Consider the following 21918-nt stretch of genomic DNA (forward strand, 5'->3'; position numbering starts at 1 on the left):
TATTAGGGATTTCTATTTTCGTGCCCTCGGTTCCTTAGTTGTGCTCGGCTTTTCCCCAGCCCCTTAGTTTTTCCTCGGCTTTACCCTAGCCTTTGTCCGAAGACCCGCAGAAGGAGCTCGGACGGAAGGAATCCGTTTATTTGGACGTTCGTGGCCGACGTGTTGCGCCGCGTCGTCTGTGGGGCCGCGTCGTGTGGGGCCGCGTCGCGTGGGGCTGGTAGAAAGGGACAGCGTGGGACAGGACGAGAAGCGTTTGGTTGCACGTGAGCAGGAGCTGGGTTTTGTCTCTCTCGGCCCAAATTGGCATTTTTAAGAGCACCTTTTCCCCTCTTTCTCTCTCTGTCTTTTTCACCAAATTAGTATCAAATCTAGAGAAGCTTCTATTTCCGTCTTTCTTCAATATGGCAGCAAATCTAGTAGCAAATCTCTGGGGTTATTTATGCCTTTTGGCCCTCGTTTTTTGCCCAATATGGCAGCAAATCTAGTAGCAAATCTAGAAGCTATTATATGATAAATTCACAAGCAGCATAATCGAGAAAACTAAGTATAATACATAGGTAAACTGCATACAGCAGCCAAAAGCATCCAATAACATTGTTAATGTTCACGACAAACTAAGCTGCAAAAATATACAAGATCACGCACGCAATGTATGGACAACAAGAAGATTAGGATGAATGAATTTGTTCTTCATTCCTCCTCATATATTTCTCCGTCGCTCCATTCGTGCAATTCCCCAAGGAAATATTCATTGAACTCCTTCCGTCTGCAGTGTGAGGCCAATACATCCTCCAAACGGTATGGCCTGTGTTCATTTCTCAAACCGTAGAATCCTATTCTATCCACACGTAGTGGCCACTCATCCCGTGCATTTGTATCATGAGAGTACGCTCCGATATAACCCAAATCCGTGTAGTAGATGCTGCCAGGTTGAAGTGTCGGGTACACTCGGTGTCGACGGAGATACACCGGATATAATTCACGAAGAAGGCATTACCGCCAATGTTAGTGACCGGATGGAGAGAGCGGCTCCGAGTGTCCACACGGTACACCAATGGTTTGCCCGCCAAAGCCGCGCTGACCAACAACACAAGCAGCAGATCACCATCCGACTCCACAAGGTAGAACTTCGACGTCCAAGTTCTGGAAATGAAATTAGTGTCTCCATCTTGACAGGTGCTCGCGCGCTGCTGCAACCTGTATATTGGTGCACACTATTCTTCCGATCTCAAAATTGTCCGCAGCTATCGCATACAGTTCACCATTGAACGGGGTAATGCAACGGAAACCATGGTTCTTGATCGAAAATCTTCCTTCTCCCCAATCCCCATCTTCATTTATATCCTTAGTTGGAGTGCTCTCATCGACCCAACCAATTTCCGGCGGGTAATGTGTGGCAACGAAGACCATAGTCGGGGATTTGATAACAGCGACTGATTTCAGAAAAACAGATGGCATCCGCGCCTCAAACATCGTGTTCGATTTCTTTGTGAGTGGGTTCAGCAGCCGTATCTTGTGCGGTGGGTTCTTCTGGGCAAGCACGATGACGCCACGGGAAAAGCCGAGGAAGTAGAATCTAAAATATATTGAAAAGATAACATTCAGCACTAAGATTGAAAATAAGATCTATGGTGACGCCACGGGAAAAGCCGAGGAATTTGAACCTTGCACGAACTGCAGATAGATCTATGGTGACGTAGCGGGATGTGCCGAGATGGAGGAAGGTGAACTCAGCGGCGCGTGGAAGGGCGTGGTGTAGCATGATCCATTCGTGCAGGTGCACGTCGGGATCAGGTAAACCTGAGCGCCAATTTCTACAGACTTGCCTCATAGCGAGTAGCTGTCCACGTACTCCTCTTTGGCCAATAAGCATTCGCCGATCTTGTGAAGTGGTCCGTCGGCCGTGAGACCGGCCCGGTTCACCGGAGGCGCCGCGCTTGGATGCGCCGCCCTCGGATGCGCCGCCCTCGGAGGCGACGGGCTCGGCGGCGACGGGCTCGGCGGCGACGGGCTCGGCGGCGACGGGCTCGGCGGCGACGGGCTCGGAGGCGACGGGCATGGGGGCGATGGCCGCCGGCGCATTCTTCTTCTCCATCGCCGGCAGGGGAGGGCTCGTACGGCGGTTGGGGTTTTTTGGAGAAGTTGATGGGACGTGAGAGGGGTGGTTTCGTGCGTGAGCGATAATGAGACGTACCGTGTGCGAGAGGGAGGGAGAGAGGGGCTTACGCGTCCTAAATGCGACCCGAGTCAACAATGGCACGTCTTCCACGTCCGCACCGCGACACGCGTCAACAATGGCACTTCTTCCACTTCGCACCGCAACACGCGTCCTCGAGTCTAACCCTGGAAATTTAGATATACTCATGTATACCCTCGAGTCATATACTAGCATTTTTGTATGCTCAGTTTTCACCTTGAGTGCTAATACTGGCTAGTGCAATATACTCAGTTTTACCCTCAAGTGGCTGGTCAACAGAGAGTCAACAAATGGGATTAACTAGTTAAATGAGTTATTTAATGTGCAAAAAATCCGAAAAGGAGTGGCACTTACTCATGGAGTCTTTACCACAAATTTCCACTTCTCAAATCATAGATAAATCGTAGATAAATCAAGTTTCACCACAAATTGCCACTTCTCAAATCACCTAGTAGCTATGAAGGTGCATGGTTTTCCATAATAAGCCCTACCCAAAACAGCTTTCCCTAAAACATACTTTGTCCGAATGAGACCATAATTTTCACACTCATGTAGATTTGTATTGCAAATAGTTTGAGGTAGGCCAAGATGGGTTTCATTGTACAAAACACGCATTTTCCATTTTTTAAATCTCATATTTGAATCCCTTAGTCTGTTTACTACTCACTTGCCCTTGGTTTCTTGATACTACTCAGCTTTGCCCTCTCCCTTCACAAACTCTCACGTACGCCCAACATTGCCCTGATTGGTCTAGCCCATGTCACGCGGATCGTGCCCGACGACCGTTGATCGTATGATCTAACGGGCAGTGATAACCCCTATCTCTCTCTCCGGTCGGGGCCACCACCCTCTCTCTCTCTCTGTCGTCGGTTAGCTTCACGCAAAGTTTGGTTTTCTGCATTATTTTTCACGAGCTAAATTATAAACTCTTTTTAGGCATTACTTTTCACGCAAAAAATGATAAACCATCACCGATTTGTTGTAGCCATTACTTTTCACGCACAAAAATGATACACCATCACCCATTTCGTGTACCCATTACTTTTCACGCAAAAAATGATAAACCATCACCGATTTTGTTGTAGCCATTACTTTTCACGCACAAAAATGATAAACCATTACCGATTTGTTGTAGCCATTACTTTTCACGCACAAAAATGATACACCATCACCCATTTCGTGTAGCCATTACTTTTCACGCAAAAAATGATACACCATCACCCATTTCGTGTAGCCATTACTTTTCACGCAAAAAATGATACACCATCACCCATTTCTTGTACCCATTACTTTTCACGCAAAAAACGATAAACCATCACCGATTTCTTGTAGCCATTACTTTTCACGCACAAAAATGATACACCATCACCCATTTCGTGTACCCATTACTTTTCACGCAAAAAATGATAAACCATCACCGATTTTGTTGTAGCCATTACTTTTCACGCACAAAAATGATAAACCATCACCGATTTGTTGTAGCCATTACTTTTCACGCACAAAAATGATACACCATCACCCATTTCGTGTAGCCATTACTTTTCACGCAAAAAATGATACACCATCACCCATTTCTTGTACCCATTACTTTTCACGCAAAAAACGATAAACCATCACCGATTTCTTGTAGCCATTACTTTCCTTTTAGGCATTACTTTTCACGGTAAAATGATAAACTATACCCCCACAACGGTCGTCTCCTCCTTAATTTATTGTGTATAAACCCCCACAACGGTCATCTCCTCCTTATTTTATTGTGTAAACCCTACAACGGTCATCTCTCCCTTATAAACACCCACACGGCCATCCCTTGTGTCAATAGGTTCTGCCTCTCTCTTCTTTTCGTTCACATACACTTTATCCATTGCCATGGCTTCCACGTCTCGGACGCGGACCGGAAGGGGAAGGGGAAGGGGAAGTGGATCATCATCATTGCCACCACCACCGTCAACACTGCCATTGATCATAGAGGAGTTCTTCATCGTCGTCTATGAAGACCCTTTGGTCAAGAAGGTACGTACGCGTTCCCACATATATGATGCATGTGATTAATTATGGGCATGTTCTAAAAACCTTTAATTTCAAGGGTTCCCTAATTTCAAACGATCGGCGCTCGATCTCTTTGCAGGAACTCCCAAAAAATTTGCGGACTATCTTGACGGCAAGGAGCCAGCTAAGGTGTATCTGCGAGCAGCTGACTGCGGTCCTCGTCTCTGGACCGTGGAGGTCCTATTTGACGGACAAGGCCGGATGTACCTCGACAAGGGCTGGGAGAAATTCGCCATCGCGCACGGTGTGGATTTCGGCTGGTTCGTACACTTCAAATATGAAGGCGATGATGTGCTCACAGTGAAGGTGTTCGACGGAACAATGTGCAGGAGGTACTACTACTCAGACGACGAAGATACTGACGATGAAAGCGACGACGACGTGAAGCCATGCATCCCCTTTAGATAATTAAGGGGATTATGACCAAGAATATATATGTAGCTTCATATGCATCGATTCAGAGATCTAGCTATTTTCTATATATTATGCATGTAAAAAATAATATCGCATTTCCACTATTATTCGAGCACCACATCCTCCAAACGATGCCGATGCCGATGCCGATATCGGCATGGTCAGAACGGCTATGCTCGCCGCCACTCGCTAGGTCAACGTCGGGATGCACAATGTTTAGCATAAGAGTCACTTTAGATTAAGCTGCGAAAATAGTCACGTGCCATGGGCTGAGGCGACCCCTACAGAGCGGCTCTATATTATATTCTCTAAATAAAATAGACGACCACAGCGGTCATTGGCTGCGGAGGCCCCACAGAGCGGCAATATATAATTTTCTATAAATAAATAGACGATCCACTGGTCATTGGCTGCGGCAGCCCCATAGAGCGGCCCCATTTGTCATTGGCAGCACCGCGTATACAATCAGGAAATAAAACGGCCCACGCGTCAGCGGTAGATGGATCCACCCGTCAGCACGAGACGGTCAGCGAGGAACTGACCTCACGGTAACGGTAAGGCCTCTGACCTGACGGCAACCCGCGTCTTCGAGGGGTTTCAAACTAGAGGGAGGGGAAAACTGAGGAAAAACTAACGAGTTGGGGAAAACTGAGTACAACTAACGAAGCAGGGACACGAAAATAGAAATCCCTATTTATTATCGAATGAAAGTTTTTAAAAGATTCCTTGTAAGGTATTTAAATGGCGTAACCACAAAAGGCTGAAAAGCTTCCGGTCTCTGCATTTGACAACACCCACCAGATTCAAATAGAATGTGACCGCATGAAACAGATGAATATGCTATAAACGGCACAAAATGCTGAAATATAAAGTACATTATACTGATAAATAACAATTTTGTTTCAATACTACTGTTATGTGATATTTTTTACTAAAGAACGACCTGCCGCTGCAGCGGCTACGACAATGGGGCTCCGCACGACATGCCTCTCCGACACCCATCTTAGGCTTCCCTCGAAGAATAGTTCTTTACCTATGCGGCTGCTCACTGTCACACTAAATGTTTTCTTCTCTCCGGGCTTGGAGAACGTGAGTGTCTCCGGAAAGACGCGCACCACCAGTGACTTGGGTGCATCCACCTTTGCCGTGTATGTCGATTTTGCTGGCCCAACATTCGTCACAGTCCGGTTCACGGTGAAAGGCGTTGATGTCATTGGCACAGTAATGGTCGGGTAGTTGAGATGCACATCCTCGATCTTCGGTAGCTTCGTGCAAGTCAGGCTTGAGTTGCGCACGATGGTTGCCAAGCCATCCTTGCCAAGGAGCCAGCAAATATAACCCGCATAGTCAGTGATGTCAAGGTCATACACCAGACCAGGGTCTGCGGCTCTTGTGACATTCACATGGCCTGCACCTGTGTCATACACACTAGCTTTGGTGTGATGCTGATCCAAGATGGAGCCACCGGTACTATTGACCATGTCCGATGTTGTCAAGATGGCGGACTTGATGGCGGCTGGTGACCAGCTGGGATGAATGCTCTTGAGAAGAGCTGCAACTCCGCTGATGTGCGGCGTGGCCATGGATGTGCCAGATATGATATTGAAAGGCCCTGACGCAGAGTCCGTCTTTGGTGGCCATGCGGCTAGGATGTTGAGCCCTGGCGCTAATATGTCCGGCTTGAGAACGCCATGAATATTGAAGCTTGGACCCCGCGAAGAGAACCATGACACGACGGGGGCTGGGCGGATGCCAAGCAATGTGTTGTTGTAGTTGAATGCAGCCAGAGATCTTGTCTCTGATGATGCGGCATAAGATGTGAGGATGGCGCCATCGGCCGCGGTTACCTGCACCACGGTGGAGTTGTAATCCCGAAGAAGTGTGGTGTAGCCACTGATGTCGTCGTTGAACAACACCACGCCAGCTGCGCCGGCGCCGATTAACCTGCTGACTTGAGGCATCTGAAATTCCGGCACCGTGGCCTCACAAACAATGATCTTACCGGCAATGGAATTTTCATCGTCGTATTCACAGTACCGACGCGCCTCGGAGAAGAGGAGAGGGTACAACTTTGACCTCGGCTTTGCTTCCTGGGTAAGCGCTTCCCCATGGATGCTCTTGCCATTGCCGAGACGCACCTCGGCTGCAAAGCTCCTGTCCACTGTGCCAGCAGCGACAGTGAGCAGCCATGGGGCGTCGTTTGTGATCGAGGCTGGCGTGGGACCGCTATTCCCGGCCGCGCACACAACGACGACGCCCTTGGATACGGCGCCAAAAGCGCCGATGGCCATGGGGTCCTGATCAAATCTTGTGCCTGTGTTTTCACCGAGGGAAATCGAGAGCACATCCACCCCATCCTTGGTGGCCGCATCCAACCCAGCTAGTATGGCAGATTCATCACACTCATTGTCGGCGCATACCTTGTACATGGCGACATGGGCGCCAGGAGCTATTCCAGCTGCTGTACCCGTGCCAATGCCATGGTATGCGCCAGGGACAAAGTTCCCGGCGGCCGTGGATGAGGTGTGTGTTCCATGTCCCACCTCATCGCCAGAGTCATCTCCGACAAATGACTTGGCACCGATGAGCTTGTTGTTGCAGCGGGCCGCCTTGCACGAGCCCTTCCACCTTGGAGGGGGTGGCGGGATTCCATGGTCGTCAAAGGAAGGGTGTGCCGCATGGATGCCAGTGTCGAGCAACCCGACGATGACTCCCTTCCCGTAACGAGCTTCGCTCCAGAACCCAGTGTCGTTCCTGAGCCCGAGGAATGCCGGGGTGTGCGTGGTCATGAGTTGCAGCTTTCGATCTGGGAACGCACGCAGGAACCCTGACTTCTTGGCCATTGAATCTAGCTCAGCCTTAGTGAGCCTCGCGGTGAAGCCACTGAACACTTCGGTGTAGGAGTGGAGAAGCCGGGACTCGATGGATTCACCGGCATGCAAGCTTGGCAAGAAAGACTCGTGCCACCTACGGTGAGCGTCTTCCCCGGCATCCGAGCGTGGTGGCTCGACAAGCACGATGTAAGTGCGATAGGCAGAGGGTTCTGCGACATTCTGTTGAGGCCTTGCGATGGATGGATTGATGTAGCACAGTGCATGTGTAGATAAAAGGGTGGCTAGCAAGACAAGGGGCGGTAGGAAATTGGGAAACGATGCCATTGCTGGAGCTAGACACACAGATAGGATGAAGGTGATGGCGATGCTGGAATAGGATCGACCACCGGGTCATCTTTATACAACACGAATGATCATTGTAGATTAGTAGTACATCGTATCTTTGGCACAAGTTAATTCCTTGATAAATGCAGCGCATGCCGCAAACATAAATGACATTAATTTCTGCCAAATCTGGATGATCTAGATAAGATCGTGGGATATGTGCACAATATACAGGATCTTTTCTTTTATTATCCGCCTGATCTTGAAGATTACTATTCCGGGTGAACATATATAGTCGTAAATGAAAATGAGACAGTAGGTAAAGATTTTCGAATTAACGGCTGGTGGTTTGTCCCGACACATGTGCTAGTAGTATCTTTTCATCAAAAAATAATTGCATATTGTCTCATAAATTTTATCCAAAAAAATCTCGTCATAAATGAAAATATAGAAACATGGGATGGGACCAGTCTCACAATTACCTCAAATTATGGGTTTAGTCAAAGTTAAACTTTGTAAAGTTTAACTTAATATCTAAGAAAAAAATACCAACATGCACAATATAAAATCTATTGTATTAGAATCGTCATAAATTATATTTTCAAATTATGTGTATTTGATATTATGAATATTGATATTTTTTCTTCTATTCTTGGTTAAACTTTACAAATTTTGACTTCGACTTTGACTAAAGCAAAATACGAGGTAATTGCGAATGGAGGGAGTGGATTCGAATATATCGCACCCTCCAAATCCAATCCAAGAACAAAATAATCAAGCTCTGCATGTTATACCATTGATTTCACCATCCCTCGTGCATTCCTTCAATCCAAGAAATTTTAACATGCACAACCTTTGGATCGTTTTGCTGCTTATGGGATCAACATCATCTTCTTCGTCGCCGGTATCCGTCTAGTGTGAGTTCATCCTTTTCAGACTATGGTGTACCATGTGATCTTTTGCTCCTAACCTCCCTATGCGATCGATTTGACTTTCGCGCAACTCTGAGGGAGATTTGGGTTTTTCTTTCCCGACTCTGCTGAGGCTGTTAGTGATCAGCAGAACCACCATGGGTGATACAGCGCGACCTGGCCACCGTCCTTGCTTCCCTCAAGTCAAGCTCAAGGTTTACAGTCAACATGTCCATGTGTCAAGCCTTGCTGCAGCCGCAACTGTCTTCATCGACACGAGCTTGTAGGGTTCTGGCCAGCGAGCAGGGCAGGCCGCAATGCGACGGCGCCGTGAGACTGAGACCGTCGCTCAGCCGCCGGCGTACATGGCAGGACGGAGACAGACTGCGTGCGGGCGGAAACTGCGGCGGCATGCCTGGTATGTACTCGCGGCCTCACAACTGCTGTGCTCAACATCAATCGAACGGGGTCGTGACCCGGCCACGAATCAGGTCGACCCCCTGTCGTTCCCGATCCTCGACCGATCGATCCGGGGTCGTGGAACGCGGCACCGACCCCGAACCTGGCAACTATGCTTCAAACTAAAAGAATTAAAGGTCATTCCTACTGTCAGGTCCCAACTAATAAGAGTGCACAATGTGTTAAATAGCCTTGCAAGCAACTACTTCGTTAGCTTACCAAGAATCCTTAATTGGAGAAAGTTGAGGTTTCTAGATAAGAGAGACACACGATAATTATAGCACGTCATTTGCACAAACAAAGTGTGTCATTACAAAATACTCCAGTACAGAAGTTCAAAAAAAAATTGGACTCCAGTGCAGACTACCTACGATCGACAGGGCAGCCTGCAGTCTCAGCATTGCCATTACAAAAATAATCAGTATAAGGCACCACTTTACTGTATCACAAAAACTCCAGGAGCCATGCATAATACCTACTAATGGTATTTTCAGCTTTGATCGATCTCCTTTGATAGTTTACTTCTCATATAAGAGAACCGATTAAGCCCCATAAAGTTTGTTGCGATTTGTGATTTCTTTCTTCGGTTGATCCGTCAGGATGCTTTCCAGCAGCTTGTTTTAAGTTCTTGGGAACCCCGGATAAATTTGGCGAAGCTCATTTGTGAAGGAAAAATATGTCAATATTATCATCTGAACTGAACTTGTGAAAAGATAACGCAAAAACTAAGGTACATAGTGGAACAATACAAATCAGAATCTCTTTTTAAGGTAAATTACAAATCAACATAATCAGTGGAAAATTAAGCAATCATTAGATGCTAGCCATGCTTACTTTGGGCAGAACAACTATAAACCCATTCAATAATATTTTCTCATATAGAAGAGGTGCATATCATGGTGTAAGCAAATGATGGATTTATCTCAAAAGCTATCTAATTCAGTATTGAAACCATGTGTCATCCTATTGTCATTGGCTTCAAAAAGTTAACATATATATTCTGGAACACCAGGAAGATGGCTAAGTTAAGAAGAACATGTTATTCATTGCTCCAACTATGGTGTTCTGCCATAAAAGTATTTCCGTTGTACGAAAGCATAGAAAGTAGAAAACATTAGTTTCAGCAAGGTTGAAAGCATCTAGCTAAATGATGAATCAATTACGGTTAATGTATGTTTAACTTACTTTTTCTATCCATGTACATTTCCTAAACAGGTGTATGCTTCTGAAATAAATAAAAAGCGGGACCATGTATAGTATTTATTATTTACTCGCATAATATAATTTTCCAAAAAATCCACTTTCTTTGTAGGTATCTAAAATTTAACAGTCAAAGGAAATAAACTGTTTTGCAAGAATTTCATTAAAAACAGTAGTTAGAAAACCACAATGGAGAATACCTTGAACGCACCATTTCAGGTCCTATTCTTAGAAGTATAATATTCCTTACAGAGCCCCTTCAAACTCTTGGTCAAAACTTCAGTTTGAAGAAGTAAATGGCATGTAACTTAGTTTTTATTGTAACAATAATTTTCCAATAAGAAAATAATATTCGAAATATAACTGTCTCCTTATCACTCACAACATCTGAATTTCCTCCTTTTTTATTTAGAAGTTTGAAAACCATGGCTCTTTTGTATATACTACAACACTTGATTTTTTATTCTTCTATTTGAAGGTGATACCTTGTTGTGTTCATAGATTCAAAGAATACTCTCATAGGTGAATCATTGTTCAAGAGAATCTGTAAATCCTAGAGTTTGTTTCCAATAGTTTATGTTTTACTCTCCAATCCTGTAGCTATGGGGAACCTAAAATGTACTGCCTAACTACTTTCCTCTACAGCAGAAAACTGTAAGTTCTAGAGTTTCTTTCCAATGGTTTAAGTTTAACTCTCCAATCCGGTAGTTGTAGGAACCTAAAATGTACTACCTAAGTATTCTCCTCAACAACATGTAAGTTCTAGAGTTTGTTTCCAATGTTTAAATCTCTAATCTGGTACCTATATGAACTTAAAATGTACTTCCCAGCTATTTTTCTCTACACCGGAAGAAAGATCTCCTAAAATTTCCGGCTGCGGGTATTTAGCTGTAGCTATCAACAATTGCGGAAATCGTTATAAGTGCAGGATAGGGACATGAAACTGTCACATATATGTAGTAGTGCTTAGCTCTCTCTATCTAAAATCCTACTGCTGGAATTTTTAGGCATTTGGCCTTTGGCCCATGGCTCATTATCAAATTCTGAAACTCATATGGCCCATTTCAAAAATTAGTGGCAGCACTAGTGGGGCTAAAATTTAGTCCCACATTGCTAGTTGGAAAAGAGTTGGAGTGATATATAAGGTGGGCTGTTCTAGTCCTAGTAAGTGAGTGAGAAGAGAGAGAGCCCTCGCGCACTCCTCCTCCTCCGCCACCCGCCTCGTCCCGACGCGCCGCGGGAATCTCGCCGAGCCGAGCTTATCTTTTTACTGTTTGAGAAATTAATTGTATAATCAATTATGAGTCATTAACGGATATTAACACAACCGTTTTCATTCCGTCTTCCTCATCCCGTTCGTCGGCGTGCACCGACTGCCAGGATAGTAGGCCTCCGGAACCCTGCCTCTCGTGAACCTGTACGAGTGAGGGGCAATCAGGTTTTTGGGGAGCACTCCGGCGCGACTACTGGCATCACGACGTCATCATCGGACGACGAGTTCCTCCACACCGACAACTTCTTCCCGGACCTCAGCGACTTCTTCGGCAACCTCAACATGGGCGACAACGACGCTGCTGCGAAGTATGTGATCTTGTCGTTTCTCTACCAGTTTCTGTTAGAGTTTCTTCTAGTTTCTGTGGTAGATGCGATCGGTTTGTCTTGTTTAGATAATATGTTCATCTATCTTACTAGTCGGCACGATTAGTTTATTTGTTGTTTTCATAGTCATGATTTATAAATTACTTGTACGGATTATTTCATATGGATATTTGCTTATATATTTAACACCTACATCGCATTATCAAAGAAGGCAGACAGGGGTCACTAACCACTATCCTATAAATCTCCATGACGCACAACTCATGAGGAGAGTAAAAATCAAAAATACTTGTAACATCTATACTGAACCGATGAGGGTTCGCTGCCTCTGACTGGATGGTGACTTGCTGAAGACATACTCAACGTGTTGGTGCTGCTCAGGGTGCGCAGAGAAGCTGCTGACATTGGTGACATCTCTGCACATCTTGTTTAGGTGCTTACATATCAATTAATCTCCTTCTTTCATGTTCCATAATCTGCAAAAAAAATAGCGATGGGAAAAAATCATCCCATCTGTTTTCTAATATTTGAGGAAGTAATTTTCAAAACTACTCTTTGAACCAATATAGCCTATTTTTTAGGCAAATGGAGGAAAATCTGTCAAATGATCATTTACATCAGAGAAAATACATTTAAGGAAATTTCTTAATTTCTATTCCAAAGCTTGACCACGCAACTCTGTATTCTCTCTAAAAACAATAGTTGTGGACTTTGTTGAAAACTCCTAGACTAAAAAAAAGTGTTCAGGTCTGTTCTCAGTTTCTCACATGCCCTGTTCATATAAGCAATATGTTACCTCAACCAAATGATTAATTAGTTTGGAAAGCAACATACCTTAGAATGTAGCATATGTAAATCAGAACTTCCTTGAACATTTCCGTTCCATGTTCAGTACGATAAGTCACTAATAAAGCTAAGCTGGTAATCCAGCACAGTCCATGATCCGACTCCAATCCAAACAAATGAACATTACCTTGGCAAACAGAAACTGAACACTTCTCTGCTTGGCACTGCTCGTGCCACCGCGCCTACAACCTCTTTCATCCAAATAGGCCACCACCAACCTAGCCTATCCTTTAGTTCTGCCCATGGCAACAATGACCATGATAGACGGCAACAGGAAAACACATGGCAATAAAAAACCCGAAAACCAGATGTGAAACCGGGTCGAAGATCCGACATCCGCGAAGGCGGAGCAGAGAAGAATAGGCCACCATCAGCCAGATAAACGTGACGTGGAGCAGAGGATACCAAAGGTAGCAAGAAAATCAATCACACGGCAGAGCAGAGTAGAATGCCACCTCCAGCGTGGTCGCGCGCTCGCCAGCAGTACCAAGCACTGTCTAACACGGAGGGCCCCAACCTCATGTCCATGGTCGGGCAGAAAACCGCACGCGTTCGTGTTAGCCGAGGCCAGGATTCCACTCTTCACTCGGCGGTTTGCTGCCGAACCTCTCTAGCCTCGTCCTGCTAGACGTGGAGGTAATCCGGTTTGTGGTAATTGGTGGCATGGCGGCTTCAGCGACGCCTCACTCCCATATTTGATTCAGGCGGCAGCACTGACGGCGGCGGGGCCCTCCGTCCACATGGGGAACTGCGGCGCGCAGGGATGATGGAACCTGGAGGGGCCACGAAGATGTCGGAAGAGGCCCGAGCCACGGCCGCCGGTCGCGGAGGAGCTCGTCTAGGGCGAGATGGGGAGAGAGAGGGAGAGCTCGGGTGGGCAGGAGAAAGAAGGGGCGCAGAAAAGATCATGCTACGGACGGCCGGCCCGGCACAGGACCCCTCACTGCCATATCTTGCTTTTGCCCAAGACGAAGCTGCTGTTTGGAGAGAGAGCAGAACGGTGGGGTGAGGTAGGTCGGTGAGAAAGAGATGAGAAATCTTATCCTCTGAGATCTCCCGAAGCGGTTAAAGCGGTGCAGGTGAAAACGACCGACTAACCGAAAATTAAGGGGGGCATGATAGAGAGAGACCATGTGAATAGATAGGAGGCACCGGATGCAATAATACAAGGCAATCGGAAGGACGCCGGTAATTAAGGAATTTACATGGAAAGGAAAAAGAGAAAAACAAATTAGATCTACAGTAGCCATGTCTCATCTACAGTGAAAAGGATAACGTGGTGACATTTTATTGGAGAGAAGGTTACATCAACAGTGATCAAATCGCTGAGGTCTGAGCAAAAGGGGTTGACTTTTATATAGGTTATAATAATATAGAGAAACGGCTTTGGCAAGAAGGATCATGGCAAGGATCACATTGCCAACACATGAAGTCCATCCGATTTCACATTTTTTCTCAGATCAGCAAAGACCTCTAAACAAGATGATTCTTCTTTGCAGAAAGAGAGAGAAGTACCAAGTTTACAAGGGATTTTACAGAGCAACACTTGGGTGAGAGATGTAGATTTGGGAGAGGTCGAAAGTCGGGCCTAATTGTGGTCAGCAACGATCACTAGGCTGGACACTTTGATAGAATCACAATTCGGCCGATTTCACATGTTTGGTGAGAAATATTGGCTGCACAGATCAGGTTAGTTCTTGTTCCTAGGTATTCAGGATGTAACTAAGATTTCTACGAATTTTACAAATCAAACTTTCATGGAGTGACGAGGTCATGGGAAAGTTTCAAAGTCAGCAGTTTTGAAGACTCCGAAAATCCTGTCACTGAACTGAATTCTCGACAGTTTCAGTTTATAACGTCATTTTATCATATTTCAGAGGTTGTATAGGGTTTAGTTGTGGGAGTGTGATGCATACAGAGCTCACCCAATAGGTGTTGATGATGGAGGAATTCAGTTTGGCGGGTTAGGGGAAGTGAGAAAAGGCTTTGATAGATATACAAGGAAAAGAAGATTAATGCTTAAGATAATAAAGTTGGAAGGTGTCTTCATAAGAATTTGTCCAAAGCAACAAAGAGAGAAGATTAATCAGAGAGATAATATGGATGTCTTGAACATAGCACTCGAAAATAAATGTTACTAGATTTAGTTTAGGTCACCCTTTATGGAGTGTGACCAATTCTGAGTATAAATAGAATGAAGGAAGAATAATTTAAAAAAAAAATACATTTGAATGAGTGATATGGTAGAACATATCAGCAACTTTCCCTCCGTTAATTAGGAAACTTCTCAAAAGGGTTTGGGTGAGACTAGGAATGGTTCTGAAGCCAAATAGAGAAGAATAGAGGTAATGGTCGTGTTGCCAGAAAATGGTATTGAACCATTTTGTCGATTTTAGTGTAAGCAGCGCATGCTCAAATGGAATGGGGTTTGTTTTTTTGGAAAGAGGGGAGTGCCAGCTTCAACAAGAATTTTATAGATGATTTTGTAGAGAAAATACGAGATAATTAGAAGGGGCAAAGTCGAGGCAAAATATAAGCCAGCAGAATCTTTAACTGAAACTTTGTTCACTAAAATAAGAGGTTTCCGATTTGGTTTCAGAAATGAGAGGGGAAGGGGTCTAGGGTTTGGTCTCTGAGGTCAACCAAGTGTGTATGTGTGTGTGAGTGTTTTCATCGTCACTTGACCATAGTGGCTTTATTTGATTTCAAACAAAATCTGAATTTGAATATTTGACCTAATGCACTCACATGGATGCAAAGATTTTTTTAAAAATGGAGTTATTGGCCAATCCGAAGAGAAAGGCGAAGCCTCTACTTGATGACCCTACCCTTTTCCATTGGTTCCATTAGGGCGGGGGAAGGGCCAATGGCCCAAACAAATCCTACCTGCGACTCCTCTGGTTTGCTTCTTTCTTTTTATCCAATTCAGACTTCTGTTAAAGACTTATGTGTTTGTACATGCATGACAATGCAACAAGAGTTTTTAAAAAGTTTTTGTTTACCCACATTTTTACTATCTAGACAAACAAACAACACAGAAAAAGTGGGGTGCTACAAGGATCAGGTAGAAGGTACCTTTAATTATCTGCCGAAACTAAAACATACTTTGCTACCGCTGGTGTTTTCAAGAGGCTCACTTAAATAATCATGAATGTGTTACTACCATATTTAGTTCTAACTTCTAAGGCACTTACTTTGTGGTCATTATTTTTGTGCTCGATACTTAAATTTATTGCTAGGGTGCCAAGTGTGTATATATATGCTGATATTAATAAATTCTAGTGACTTCTGGTCTATTGATTCTGCAAAATTTGACAATGCTGGTATTCCTTTTGTATGTCAAAAATGCTGTTTCAGATTTTTTTTTCCTACATGAAACCTTACATCTGCATTGAACCTTGGGCAGATTTCTAACCAGGTATATAATTCAGGGTATATACTGGATGAATGTGTTAGTGATGTATAGACCCCTTTACTGTATATTTCCACTGTATGAGGGGCTTCCCTGCATATTGTATCACATGTACATGTACTGGCCTTTGGCCCACAATGAATACTAGTGCTCATTCACAACATGGTATCAGAGCTCTAGGTTTAGCTCTTTGCACGCTGCATCCGTGCTCGATCCGCGCCGCCGCCGATGATCTTTCCGGCCGCCGCTGCTCCACTTTCTTCTTCCTCTCCCGTTCTAGTTCGGATCGAGTTGATTTCCGAAGTATTTGCCCATTTTCGTCGGGTTTGAGCTCCAAATCGAGCTCCTCCTCCAAGATCTCGTTCGGCCGTCTCCGGTAGGCCACGCTCCGGCTGCCGCCGCCTCAGGCTGGCACAGCCCCGGCCGCTGCCGTCTCGGGCCGACCCCGTCCAGGCCGCTGCCGCTTCGTCCCACCTGTAGTCGGCCCTGATTCGGCCGCCTTCTACCGGTCTGGCCCCGACCCGACCTCCTCTGGCTCGCTCCGGCACCCTGCCGGTCCGCCCCGGTGCCTCCTGCCCCTGGCCGGCCCGCATCTGGTCACGGGTGCTGCTGCTCGTGAGCAGCATCGTGAGCCTGCCTCTGGCTAGAGCCAGATCTGAAGGTTAAAAAAAGGTGAAGGAAGATGGCATCCTCTTCGTCTGGCTATGTCAGTATTCCTCGGTGCCAAGTGATATTTGATGGTATCAATTATGGGGAGTTTGCTGCCTTTATGCTCATCCATATGCGCGGTCTTCGGCTGAGGGGTGTTCTTACCGGCGAGGTCCCTTGTCCGCCGCATCCCACTGCTCATGTGCCTCCTACGCCACCGCCAGTGCCATAGGCCCTTGCTGATGACGCTCCTCAGGCTGCTCAGGAGGCAACCAGGTCTGCCGAGCTTGCTGCTGATGAGGCATACGAGCAGCATGTACTTTCTTACTCAGAGGCTCTTGGTTCCTATCGGGATAGTCTGGCGGCTTTTACTCAGTGGTGTGATGAGGATGCCAGGGCTGCTGATGTTGTTTCTCAGAGTGTTCAACCACAGTTTGCTTCTGAGTTTATGGGTCTTGCTACTATTGCTAAGATGCGGTCTCACCTTCGTCAGCGCTATCAGCCTTCTGGGGATTCTCTGTATTTATCTGTGTTGCGTCAGGAGCATGATCTTTAGCAGAGTGACTCTACTGTTGATGAGTTCTACACCCAGAGTGCGGCGATCTGGCGCCAGCTTGACTCCCTTCGTAGTGCTGTCTGTGGTACTTGCCAGTGTTGCCACACAGTACGTTCAGATATGTATTTTCAGAGGATCCATGAGTTCCTGTCTAGACTTCGTCCAGAGTTTGAGCCCCGTCGTGCCTAGTTGTTTGCTCGGGGCCGTGTTCCTATCTCAGAGGTGCTGACTGAGCTTTGTGCTGAGGAGACTCGTCTGCGTGGTGCTGGTCTACTTGGGACACCTTCTGTTCTTGCTGCTCGGTTTTCGGCTGCCCCTGCACCGCTGCTTCTACCCACACCAGCGTGTGTTGCTACTGGAGGAGCTCGCCCTTCTCGCGGTGGAGGTCGCCCTCGTCCTGCTCGTTTCTGCACTCACTGTCGGAGGCCTGGTCACCTTGAGTCTGACTGCTATCAGAAGCAGCGAGGAGTGCCTCCTCATGCTCCACCTTCAGCAACCGTCACCACCGGCTTCACTGAGCAGGATATTGCGAGGCTTCAACGCCTTCTTGCCTCCTCTAGCTCTGCTTTGACGGGCACTGCTGCCTCTATGGACGTTTCCTCTACACAGTCAGGTACATCCTCATGGGTTCTGGATTCTGGAGCTTCTTTCCACATGTCGCCTGATTCTTCCTCTCTTTCTTCTCTTCGACCTCTACCTCTTCCTGTTCATGTTCTTACTGCTGGTGGTACTTCTCTTCCTGTTGCTAGTCATGGCACTCTTTCTACTCCCTCCTTTTCTGTCCCTGATGTTTCTCATGTTCCCCGTCTTACCATGAACTTGTTTTCCGCTGCTCAACTCACTGATTCTGGTTGTTGGGTCATTCTTGATGTTGATTCTTGTTCTGTTCAGGACACTCACACTCGAGCACTGGTTGGGGCTGGCCCTCGGTGCCGTGATTCCTAGGGACTTTGGGAGCTTGACTGGCTTCATGTTCCTTCTTCTACCACTTCACCGACTACACCACGTGTGCTTGCTGCTTCCACTACCGCCTCCTTGCAGCAGTGGCATCATCGTCTTGGTCGTTTTATCCCTAGCGCACATGACCCTGCACTCTTTGTCCACACATCTTCTCGTGGTCGGACTCTCCTTCTCTTTATGTCGATGACATGATCATCATAGGTGACGACCCTGAGTACATTGCCTTTGTCAAGGCCTGTCTTCGTGATTAGTTTCTCATGACTGATCTTGGTCCTCTTCGCTACTTTCTTGGGCTTGAGGTTTCATCTACCTCCGATGGCTTCTATATCTCCCAGGAGAAGTATATTCAGGACCTTCTCACTCGTGTCGCTCTTGGTGATGAGCGCACTGTCGAGACTCCTATGGAGCTCAATGTCCGTCTCCGTGCCACTGATGGTGATCCTCTTCCGGACCCGACTCGCTATCGTCACTTGGTTGGGAGCCTTGTCTACCTTGCTTTCACTCGTCCTAACATCTCCTACCCGGTCCACATTCTGAGTCAGTTCATGTCTGCTCCCACTAGTGTCCACTATAGTCATCTCCTTCGTGTCCTCCGCTATCTTCGTGGCACTATCTCCTGTCGTCTTTTCTTTCCTTGCTCCAGCTCCTTACAACTCCAGACCTACTCAGATGCTACCTAGGCTAGTGATCCATCGGATCGTAAGTCTCTTTCTGCCTACTGTGTCTTTCTTGGTGGCTCTCTCATTGCTTGGAAGACCAAGAAGGAGGTTGCAGTCTCTCGTTCGAGTGTCGAGGCTGAGTTGCGAGCCATGGCTCTCTTGACGACAGAGGTGACTTGGCTACGCTGGTTACTTGAGGATTTTGGTGTTTCTGCTGACGCACCGACTCCTCTTTTATCGGAAAGTACTGGTGCCATCAGCATTGCGCGTGATCCGGTGAAGCATGAGCTCACCAAACACATTTGGTGTTGATGCCTTCTATGTGTGTAATGCTGTGCAGGATCAGGTTATGGCTCTCCGCCTTCCGAGCTACAGGTTGCTGACTTCTTCACGAAGGCCCAGACTAGAGCACAACATGGGTTCTTTCTCTCCAAACTCAGTGTTGTTGATCCACCATGAGTTTGAGGGGGTGTTAGTGATGTATAGACCCCTTTACTGTATATTCCCACTGTATGAGGGGATTCCCTGCATATTGTATCACATGTACATGTACTGGCCTTTGGCCCACAGTGAATACTAATTACTCATTCACAACAGAATGATGCCTGACCTTGTCCTATCTGATAAGTTTTTAGGGGAATCTGACAAATAGTGTACTGTATTTAGCTTCTCATCTATTCGCCATGCTCGGCATTTATTAATTAACAACTGCAATTGCACAAGATGTGATAATAAAATTATTAAGCAAAAGATCTATTAAGCACATGTAAATAAAATAAAATGAAGCCAACTCATATGTCATGGAGTTATATTATTGTTTGCAAGACCTGATAAAGGACAACCCCGTACACTACGGGAAAGCAGGGCTTTGCCGTGCGCCACTTTGCACGGCAAAGACGCCTGTATGCACGGCAACGGCTTTGCCGTGCGTGCACTCACGGCAACGAGTGCCCGGAAAAGTGTTCGACGGCAAAGCCGTCTTTGCCGTGCGCATGCACAAACTGCACGGCAAAGACCTTTGCCGTGCGTGACCATCGATGCCGTGCGTGAGCATCTCTGCCGTGCGGGGATTCTTTGTCGTGCGGCAGGGAGGCTGCCATGCGCCCCGACATTGCCGTGAGTCACTTTGCATTGCCGTGCGCCTGTCTATGCCGTGCGCCCTGCCAGTGCCGAGCTGCTCACCTTTGCCGTGCGGCCGAGCCCTAGCACGCACGGCAAAGGCCCCTACAGGCACGCCCCATGCAGCTCCCAGGAGCACAGGCTTGCGCCACGTGGCGCCTTTGCCGTGTGTATGCACACGGCAAAGTGACCAAAAGTCCTTTGCCGTGTGCATACACACGGCAAAGGCCCCTGGTTTTTTCATTTTTTTGCTGCTTTTCATTAATCCCTGCATTTCAAAATTGCATTTCACATATATATAACATATACAACATATATATTCACCATAGCATCACCAAACACATCAACAACACCACAAATACATCGAGCACACATAGTTCATGCATAACAAAGTGCAATGTCCATTATTACAATCCATAACAAGTGCGAACAATCCATTACAACGATGACGAGTGCACGAAGACCATGCCATCAACCTTGTCCTCCTTTATTGCTTCCGCCGGCCTCATCGTCATTGCCTTGTGACACATAATCTACAAGGTTGATGGAATTGGCATTTGTCATTTGCATAATGATCACTTGAACAAGCACAAGTAGCGGGTTGGGCACTGATGACCCACAAGTATAGGGGATCGTAACAGTCTTCGCGGGAAGTAAAACCCAATTTATTGATTCGACACAAGGGGAGACAAAGAATACTTGAAAGCCTTAACAGCGGAGTTGTCAATTCAGCTGCACTCGAAACAGTACTTGCTCGCAAGAGTTTATCGATAGTAACAGTTTTATAGCAGTAGCAGTAGTGAAATAACAGCAGCAGAGTATCAAAGACAGCAGTAGTGATTATAGTAAACAGCAGGATTAAAATACTGTAGGCACAGGGATGGATGACGGGCGTTGCATGGATGAGAGAAACTCATGTAACAATCAAGATTTGGCATTTGCAGATAATAATAAAACGGTATCCAAGTACTAATCAATCAATAGGCATGTGTTCCATATTTAGTCGTACGTGCTCGCAATGAGAAACTTGCACAACATCTTTTGTCCTACCAGCCGGTGGCAGCCGGGCCTCTAGGGAATCTACTCGGAAATTAAGGTACTCCTTTTAATAGAGCACCGGAGCAAAGCATTAACACTCCGTGAACACATGTGATCCTCATATCACCGCCTTCCCCTCCGGTTGTCCCAATTTCTGTCACTTTGGGGCCTCGGGTTCCGGACAACAACATGTGTGTACAACTTGCAGGTAAGATCATAAAACAATGAATATCATCATGAAACAATAACATGTTCAGATCTGAGATCATGGCACTCGGGCCCTAGTGACAAGCATTAAGCATAACAAGTTGCAACAATATCATAAAAGTACCAATTACGGATACTAGGCACTATGCCCTAACAATCTTATGCTATTAAATGACCAATCTCATCCAATCCCTACCATCCCCTTCAGCCTACAGCGGGGGAATTACTCACACATGGATGGGGAAACATGGCTGGTCGATGGAGAGGCGTCGGTGGTGATGATGGCGATGATCTCCTCCAATTCCCCGTCCCGGCGGAGTGCCAGAACGGAGTTTCTGGTCCCGAGACGGAGTTTCGCGACGGTGGCGGCGTACTGGATGGTTTCTGGCGACTTCGACTTCTCGTCTCGCATTTTTAGATCGAAACCCTTAAGTAGTCCAGAGGGGGGCGTCAGAGGCTGGCTGAGGGGGCCACACGCTAGGGCGG

At 46.4% G+C, this 21918-nt stretch overlaps 1 protein-coding gene across 1 annotated transcript; it reads right to left on the reverse strand.

Annotated features, from left to right (window-relative positions):
* Positions 1 to 5574: 5574 nt before the first annotated feature.
* Positions 5575 to 7818, reverse strand: LOC124695324 (subtilisin-like protease 1). Its single transcript, XM_047228181.1, has one exon. The coding sequence runs from the start codon at positions 7816 to 7818 to the stop codon at positions 5575 to 5577; it is 2244 nt and encodes a 747-aa protein (XP_047084137.1).
* Between the last annotated feature and the right edge of the window lie 14100 nt (positions 7819 to 21918).

Source organism: Lolium rigidum, chromosome 3 (genome assembly GCF_022539505.1).
Source record: "Lolium rigidum isolate FL_2022 chromosome 3, APGP_CSIRO_Lrig_0.1, whole genome shotgun sequence".
Classification (NCBI taxonomy): Eukaryota; Viridiplantae; Streptophyta; class Magnoliopsida; order Poales; family Poaceae; genus Lolium; species Lolium rigidum.

Bases quoted from the DNA above. Each gene is read 5' to 3' on its own strand.
- LOC124695324 (XM_047228181.1), bottom strand. From the start codon at position 7,818: ATGGCATCGTTTCCCAATTTCCTACCGCCCCTTGTCTTGCTAGCCACC.